The sequence below is a fragment of the Haplochromis burtoni genome, unplaced genomic scaffold (genome assembly GCF_018398535.1).
Source record: "Haplochromis burtoni strain Fernald_Lab_line unplaced genomic scaffold, NCSU_Asbu1 Contig_89, whole genome shotgun sequence".
NCBI classification, from domain to species: Eukaryota; Metazoa; Chordata; class Actinopteri; order Cichliformes; family Cichlidae; genus Haplochromis; species Haplochromis burtoni.
In genome coordinates, this window is record NW_024582450.1 from 14,931 (window position 1) to 24,518 (window position 9,588).

General features: G+C 37.1%; 1 gene segment (V, D, J or C); it reads left to right on the top strand.

Annotated features, from left to right (window-relative positions):
• The first annotated feature begins 4,983 nt into the window (after positions 1-4,983).
• LOC102310949 lies at positions 4,984-5,806 on the top strand. The segment is given in 2 exon segments: positions 4,984-5,078; positions 5,171-5,806. Coding segments are annotated over 2 exon segments (378 nt in total).
• The last annotated feature ends 3,782 nt before the right edge of the window (positions 5,807-9,588 follow it).

Here is a 9,588-nt window from a genome sequence, read left to right on the forward strand (position 1 = left end):
CCGAGACCAGGGAGACAAACCCCTGCCAGTAAGTGTCACCAGGGTACTTAACCAACTCTATTAAATATGCCCCCACTCCACAAATTTTCAAAATGTTCAAAAAGGGCATTTACTCTGAGGAAGTTGATTACACATGTTGGGTTAGTACACGCACATGAGCCTCATTTCGGCATCACTTGTGGAATAAATGACTGCCAGGCAGCTTTTTCCAAGTATCACTCTTTTCAACGCCATGTGTGATCCGTCAAAACATTGTGTTCAGGTGTTTAATGTCTTTATGTGATTGTTTACTTTTTTTAAATGAATGTATTTTTCTTGACATGTCCTATGGCAATATACGAATGTAATCAAGGATGTATTCCTGTGGTTGTTTAAATGCTTTGATGTGATTCTATTATTGAAAATAAATGGTTAAATAACCAAATATTTTGGACTATTGGGGTACATTTTTGTCTCTTTAGGTACGAAATAGGTTGTCGCTGGGGGGGTACCCTCATAGGTACCCTATTGTACCCTTTTCAAGGGAACATTTCTGTACTATAGTTTGAAGGTACATTTATGTCTTAGGAAAGTACATGATTGTACTTCAGATGGTACAACTTCATAAGGTACAAAAATGTACCAAGCCTAAAGGGTACAGAAATGTCCTTCAAAAAGGAACACCCCCAGCGACAAGCATTTGTACCCTTTTTGGTACACTTTGGCACCCCTATTTCTGAGAGTGCAGAATATGAAAAGAAAGAGAATCTAAATACATTTTCAGTAAATTAAAATACTGGTAGCGATGAATGAGCATTGAGCTCAGTCAAGTTCAGAAATCAACTTTGTTTTATAAATCATAAAAATGATCAACAACAATCACTGAACTTATCATATGTCTCTTCAGCATTTTATGAAACACGTTTTAAATGGTTCTATCTGTGCAAAGTAAAAAATTTATAGTACTTACAGTCGACGATTAGTTTGGTCCCTCCACCAAAAGTCCACCACAGTGATACAAACTCATTAAGTGGCCGTACAAAAACCTCCTGAACATGAAACTCATTACTCAAAATCACTTTTATGTTCAGAATCACTCAATACTTTCTTATAAATGACCAAAATGCATACCTTATGTTATATTAAAGTTTTTAATGACATGGTTTAGAAATTATTTTTTTAATTTTTTATGTATTTACCAATTTTTTTAGTTCTACATTTCTACAGCAGAAAATGACTGAACTGCAATTGAAAAGTGTCATATTCTCACTTCTAAGTAAATTGAAACACAAACCATTGTTGAAATAAAATTAACATCATGCCATAAAATGCTATTAATCTTCAATATGTCCTGTAAGCAACTTAAATCCAAGGGAAAAAATTTATAAAATACAGAATGGAACAAAACTTTACCTGCTCTTCTTTTGCTATAATCTTTTGCTATAATCCATTATCATCATATTTAGTGTAAATCTATGAAGAGTTTCTTCTCATTATTTGTAACTTGTCTTCTGTGTGCTGAGACTAGAAAAAATAGTTTCTATAGAGGGGAGGGTTTGCATCTTCAGCTGATCCTCCAGAGAACTGAGAAGGTTTATAGTCCTGTGAGTTCAACACTGCAGGACTCACATCTGTCAGTCAACACAGCAGAAAGCACAAACACCATGACTCTCATCACCATCCTCATCTGGACGCTGGCCTGTGTCAGAAGTCAGGATTATTTAGAAGTCAGCCAAAACCTAATATAACTCAATGTTTTTGCCATTTCAATGACCACTGATATATCTGAGGGAACATTTCAGTTATTAGTATTTGTATGTACAAGACTAGTGTTGGGCAAGTTACTTTGAAAAAGTTATTAATTTTGGTACTAATTACTTCTTCAAAAAAGTAACTGACTTAGTAACTGAGTTACAAGATTCTAAAAGTAATTAATTACTAGGAAAAGTAATTATTGTGTTACTTATAAAAAAAATGTTTAACCCTCTGGGTTCCAGGGTATAACTGGCCGTTTTTGACTACTTTTAATTTTACCTCCACATTTCACCTCTAAAAACTATTTACTTTGCCCTGTTTGGTATCATTCTTTTCAGCACAACCTCACGTGTCTGAATTTACAGTTATGTTTTCATTTTGACGTACTGTATTAGCACAGCTAATCTAAAATCAGACAAAAAACATAAACTCTGAGTAGAAAAGTTGTATTTTTTACTGTAACAACCACAAACACACTAAATGTCACAAATCTCTCACATCTCAAAACTCGCTCACTCTGTCTCTTTTTTTCTGCTCTCTTTCTTTCTCTCTCTCTCTATCTCACCACCACTCCTAAAATTTCCCCCTCTTCCTAAACAAGCAAATGTTATGTTGCCATATCATTTTTTGATTGGTCGACATTGTACATTTTTCCACCAACATGAAAGTGGTGTTTTTTGTTTTGCTTTGTTTTTATTTTTTGGTCATAAGCAGAGAGTGCTTGCTAGCACTGCCCTTGGAGATTAAACGTGACGAAAGTATTTAGGAAAAAACACCGCGAATATATTGTTATCGTGACGCTGGTTTTACAGGGCACTGGTATATAGTACCTTGTTGCTTTGTCATCTTGAAGTGGTCATGTGATTGGTTTAGATCTGAGCCTTCAGGCTGATGATGCAGGAGATTACTGCTGTATAGAGTGTATGACAACCCTTTATCATGCGCATATTGATAGAGAGCCATACAAAAACCTCCCTTAGTTACTGTCAGTGCTGCAGCTGTGACATGGATGCCTGGTTCACTGAGTCTTCTTGAATCTTTTCTCTCCCCCTTTCCTTTTGCTATTTCTCCAGTTTCTTCTCTCATCTTTTGCCAATCTTTTGCTTTATCCTGTGTCTGGTCCAATATCCACAAGACAATGATATGATTAAACAATACAAAGTAAATAAGTAAAACAAAAACATTAACAAGATGAGTCTATGGCGAGTCTATGGTGGCCCACTTGGGGCAGCAAATATGATTAGCACAACAAAGCATTCAGACCATAATTCTGCTGGACAGGTTAAAAGAATTCCCTATGTGTAAATTTATTGGCTTCTTTGTACATGTGGCTGCTGAGTTCTGCAGACACAGGCTATTGGAATTATGCACAAACGCTTGAGTGAAATTGCGTGAGCAATTTTTAAGGAATGGCCAACCAAAATTACTACCATAGTGCATTAATGATTCAGTCAGAAGGTTAAAAAGAAAGCGAAAAAAGAACTGCATGCCTCGCTTGCCTCAGAGTTCATGATTCAACAATAAGAAGGAGACTGGCATCCATGGGAGAGTTCCTAGGCAAAAGGCCACCAAAAAGAATTCAACAGCTCATCTTTACCAAAAAAAAAACACTTTTATGATACCCTTTTAAAACTGTTGGGAAAATATTCTGTTGACTGATGAGACAATAGTTGAACTTCTGCTCTCTGTTAAAAAAGTTCTAACCTCTGATCCTATAAGTCTTACTCAGTAGGTAGTGCAGAGGTCAGCCGGAGCCGATATGGATGAGGGGATTCGCCCCAGTGTCTTTGCTGTTTGCTCTGATATGAAGAAACCTGAGTATCTTTGAAGGTCAAATCTTAACACCATCGTCACACCTGTTATGGCAGCTCCCCTCTAGATCATGGCACTTCTTGTTTCTGGGAGCCTGGACAGCAGGCTCCAAGGAAGGATTTTTTTAATAAGGCTAGGGAAACCTGCAAGAGCAATTTTCACTAATAAAGAATAAAGCTCAGACATTTATCTTTACTGTTTCATTAAAGGTTAAAAAGCAAATGTCATAAACTTAAACTTTAAGTGCAGGAAATTTTATTACGGCGATTTAGCAGGAGAAAAGTAAAATCAAAATCATGTATTAATGATCACAAAACAATAATCGCTTAAACAATTAAACAGTAACTTAAACTACACTTATCTAACTAATCTACTCTGAACTAATGGTCAGTTTGTTCTTATCTTTGGTGAAGAGGGGTTGGAGGAATGATGAGCACAAATGAGTTGATGATAATCACCCAGCAGGAAAGCAGCTAGGCATCCGGTGGAAATGTGATGTACATCAAGATTATTCTGAGCCGGTCAGCAGGCAGGCCAGTGTGACTGGGCCTCCAAAGAGCTTCTCAGAGGAGGGTTGAAGCAGAGAGACTGAGGGTCTGACCATGGGGCCAGCTGGAGGGAAGATCACAGACACAAAAGATGTAAATGGTTTCAGTCATTATGCAAATATACTGTGTATAAGATTGGGGAAACCTGCTGAGACGGAAGAAGTCACTTGAATGAGTGACGAAACGTTTCTCCTACTGAAAACGCTATGTCCAGATGAACAGAATCGACCTTTGGAGAAGAAGTAGATTAACTTCTACTGTAGGACAGATAGCTGACACGACATAGTTACGATACATGACAGAGATTAACAGACCTGTGGATTAACTGTATGATGATATTTTGATAAAACAGAGCACAGAAACCGAGAAATCGGTGGATATTAGGCTTTAACAAAGAATAAATAATTAGTTGATGTGCTGCTGTATTTGTTTTCTTGATGATATAATTGAAATGTGTACAGGAAATGTTAAAGTTTGTCATCTGTTTGTTTCACTTCCTTTTCATCACATCAGACTAACAAACTGCATCTGTATGAAAACTAATTCATTTAGTCAACAGCATAAAATGTTATATCCAACATGGTGCCAAACATTTCAGTGAAACTGGATTAACTCAAAAAATTATTTAAATTTTCAGTACTATATAACCATTAAGTCATGATACTGTATTATATATTCACACTTTCTAATACCAAGTTTTCAATAACAGCTACTACTAAACCCAATCATATATACATCATGTAAAACACCCAGAATAAAATTTCTTCTCACATTGTTTTGTTGTGTGTTGAGAGCAGAGAAATGATTTCCATAGAGAGGAGGCTTTGCATCATCAGCTGATCCTCCAGAGAACTGAGAAGCTTTATAGTCCTGTGACTTCAACACTGCAGGACTCACATCTGTCAGTCAACACAGCAGAAAGCACAATCACCATGACTCTCATCACCATCCTCATCTGGACGCTGACCTGCTGCTGTTTTACAGGTTCATTCACTCAGCAACATTTCAAACATGATGTGCTGCTTTTTCTCTCATTGATTTCTGCTGATAAATGAATGATTTGTTTTTGTCTGCAGGATGCAGCGGTCAGGTGACTGTGACTCAACCTCCAGTACTGACATCTACTCCTGGAAACAATGTCACTCTGACCTGTAGGACCAGCCAAGCTGTTTACAGATTTGATGATGGTGATGATGCTATGTACTGGTATCAACAGAAATCTGGACAGGCTCCAAAGCTCCTAATAAAATATGCAAAAACGCTTCAGTCAGGAACACCAACTCGATTTAGTGGCAGTGGAAGCAGCTCTGACTTCTCTATGACCATCAGTGGAGTTCAGACTGAAGATGCAGCAGTTTATTATTGTCAGAGTTTCCACAGCGGGCCAGTGTTCACACAGTGATTTGTAGTCGTACAAAAACCTCCCTCAGTCAGACTGCAGAGACACTGAGCTGTTACAGCAGAAAATGACTGCAGCTGCTGAAGAGGAAGAAACTCTGACACAGACCAGTGAACACAGAGCTGACAGTAACCTCACCAAGCACTAAATACTCATCTACACTTCTTTTGGGGAATTCTGAAATATTCACTCCCTTTTATCATCTTCAATGCCCTGTACCAACACTGAGCAGAGCAGCTATCTGAACACTGCTCCAACAGAGGTCGATCATCTTGTTAATAATTTTGCCTCCTCACTAAGTATGACTCTGGTTACTGTAGCTCATGTGAAAAAGAGGTCCTCAAATCAAAAGTATTTGACTCTGTGGTATAACTCTCAAACACGCACCTTAAAGCAGATAACTTATAAGCTGGAGACGAAATGGCGTAAAACAAAGTTAGAAGATCATCTTTTTGCTTTAGTTTGCTGCATTATAAGAAAGCCCTCTGTAAAGCTAGAACATCTTTCTATTCATCACTGATTAAAGAAAATAAGAACAACCCAAGGTTTCTCTTCAGCACTGTAGCCATGCTGACAAAAAGTCAGACCGCTGTTAACTCAACCGTTCCTTTAATATTAACTAGTAATGACTTCATGAACTTCTTCACAAATAAAATTTGAACCATTAGAGAGAAAAAATACTCATAATCGTCTCACAGATGTAACATTATCTACAGCAACTTTCAGTGCCATTAATATTCATATAGAGTCTTTTTCTCCAGTTGGTCTTTCTGAGTTAACTTCAGTAACTGCTTCCTCAAACCATCAACATGTCTTTTAGACCCCCATTCCTACAAGACTGCGCAAAGAAGTCCTGCCATTAATTAATGCTTCAATCTTGAACATGATCAACCTGTCTCTAGTAATCGGCTATGTACCACAGGCCTTCAAGCTGGCAGTAGTTAAACACTTACTTAAAAAGCCTTCTCTTGACCCAGCCGTCTTTGCCAGTTAGTCTTAGCTTTCTTTCATGTCAAACATTCTTGAAAGAGTAGTTGCCAAACAGCTAACAGATCATCTGCAGAGGAATGGCTTATTTGAAGAGTTTCAGTCATGTTTCAGAGCTCATCACAGCACAGAAACAGAATCTGCTTATAGCCTCCAGTGTTAGAGAGTAATGGAATACATGTACCGGCATCACATATTTAATACAAAATCTGAGTAAATGTATTTTGTTACAGTTAACATTTAAATAGGTGTCCCTCACGCCAACCGGTCACGGCAGATGGCTTTGGTGCTATTTTTGTGCCTGTATTCTGTGCGAACCTAAAGAAAATTTGCAAGATCAAATGTTGCATTTTGAGGAGAAAATTATTTTGAGTGAAGAAAAGTTTAATTTCAGCAAACAAGATTCATTGTTGATCAGTTGTTGGCTTTTGCTCTTGCTCAGATCTCTGCTCTGTGTGCTCACAGACATCTGCAGACCTGCTCTCACACATAATAACAGCCCTTCTGAGCGAGAGGGGCTGTTATTATGTGTGTATGGATAATAGCAAAACTGAAATACATTTCTTGCATGTAGCAATGAATTTTGTCTGCTCAAATTAAACAAATACACTGACACAGAGATGCACTCACCCCCCTCCCAATGCCTCCCAATGACTCCCAGTGCTTACTCCAAACCAAAGTAGGCAGGCTAATATGTCCAGCGCCGGAACACTGGCAGCAAGACCAGACTGCTGTCCACATGGGTTAACTCTTGCCCAGCCCCCCACTCCTTTGCAAGTCATGTGAATTTATGTTGAAAACAATTTCCCTAGGGACAAATTAATTATTAATAATCAATCAATCAATCAATCAATCAATCAAAACTCCCTCAGCATGTCTGTTATTAAAACAAGTTTACTGATTGAAACAGTTGCACTTTTTTATTTACGTACATAAACTAATAAACTATAATGCATTCTAATGATTTACTAATGAAAAAATACTCTATGAACTATACAATGCTGATAGAAACTATAACGTGGAATATATCATTTTCTGTATTTAAAAAATGTATTGTTGTGATAGAAATATGAGGTTTGATGGAGCATTTGTATTTAATAACGTTTTGCGAAATTTCCACAAAGTTGTTTTTCTTAAGCTGTGATTTTACTTTGTGATTTCAACTTTTTTTACAGCATTGTTTTAAAGCACAACATGGATAATATTCGCTGATAAAATTGCACATCAATAATGAGTCAAACATTTACAGGATTATTGCAACAAATGAAACATGTAGCTTCATCAAACTATAAAACACATCAGATGCCAACAGGAAGTGTTGGTGAAGCTCTACTCTAAGCAGTGGTCAGGGTCCAGTGATGTTTCCAGTAACTCTGATTATAATGTTTGACTTTCTGAGTCAGGGTGAGAGACTTTTTACTTGTTTGTTTTTAATTCAGTTTGTGCTGTTCATGTTTCTCTGATTTAACCTGATACATTTTCTGTTGTTTTTTCCTCAAGATTCAAATCATTTTAGTCCTCATTTCAAAGTTTTTTGCCAATAGTTTTCTGACTCTGTAAAGCCAAGTCTGTCAAGCACTGTGACCATTAGTGCCACAAGGAGTTGCTGGACTTAGTTACTACCTTCAGAAACCTGGACAGCCTCCCAAACGGCTGTTTCTCAAAATCAGCAGAGGCCAGTCTGATACTCCGAGTCATTTCAGCAGCAGTGGATCTGAGCCTGAGTTCACTTTGACAATCAATGGAGTTCAGGCTGCAGATGCAGGAGATTACTACTGTATGGGAGCATATAGAGGCCCAGTGTTCACACAGTGATACAGAGTCTTACAAAAGCCTCCCTCAGTTACTATTTGCAGTGTTGCAGCTGTGAGCTTCTGATACAGACTCTGACATGCATCACTGGTTCACTGAGTCCACTTTCAGAGGTGGAAACTAAAATATTCCTGATCACATTATTAAGAAGATTTTAAATTAAGTAACACTGTTTAGAATTTGCAACATATTATCCTTATCTCACTACATTTTGTATTACTTCTAATTTGCTGTGCATAATAAGGTAATATGAAAATAATTTTGTTCATACATTACATTTTAAATCACAAAGTTATAAGGTGTTTCACATTTTAAATAAAATCAACTTATAAGAAATACTTTTTTATATCACAGCACACATAAATACATATTTAAAAGTAACTGATGACAACAAAGGTCAAAATGAAATAACCAAATGATCAGGATAACTAGAAAATGCAGAGAAATGTATTTGCTACAGCCTCAAACGACTGACTGCAATAACATGCTGTTAGCAGTGGTGCTGCACAAACATCAGCCTGGCCATGAAGGGCTTTAAATTTGATTAATAAAATTTTAATATTAATTCTACAGTTTGCCAGAAGGCCACACAGGGAGGCAAGAGAACATGTGTTGTTCTTTGATGATACTTTGAGTCAGATTTTTGCAGTATTAATTCCTTGAAAAAAACAGACTGGATGGGCTTAGAGGCTCAAAATTCAAGTCTTAGTCAAAAACCTTGCACAGAAAATATGTCTAGTAATCAGAACCCAATACTGAACCCAGACCCTGTACACAGTTTTTAACTTAAATAAAATTAATCTACTTTGATTTGAACTAAACAATGATTGTGCTTCATGCATGAAAATGTTTTATCAGTTTCCTACCACAGGGTTGGAATCAGGTGTTAAAGTTTTATTTGGGAGGTGGGAAGTTCAGCTGTAGTGGGGCAGCAGAGACTCAGCTACATTTTGCAATAAGACAAAGTTCCATTCACCATGATGGCTATTTTCCAACTCCTCACCGTATAAAGCTGGATTTTGGTTGGTATCTTTATTTTTTGTTTCAAAGGTCAATGACGATCGCTGACTTTGCACACAAATAAGCTTTTAAAAGCTTCTCCCCAAGAGCAAAACAAAAGTGGTTTTTCTTGTGCTGTGATTTTATTTTGTGATTTTTACTTTTCTTTACACAATGGTTTTAAAAAACAACATGGACATACTTAGCATGCACATCAATAGAAAGTCAAATGTTTGCAGAAATATTGCGACAGCAGAAACATGTAGCTTCATCAAACTATAAAACACATCATATGCA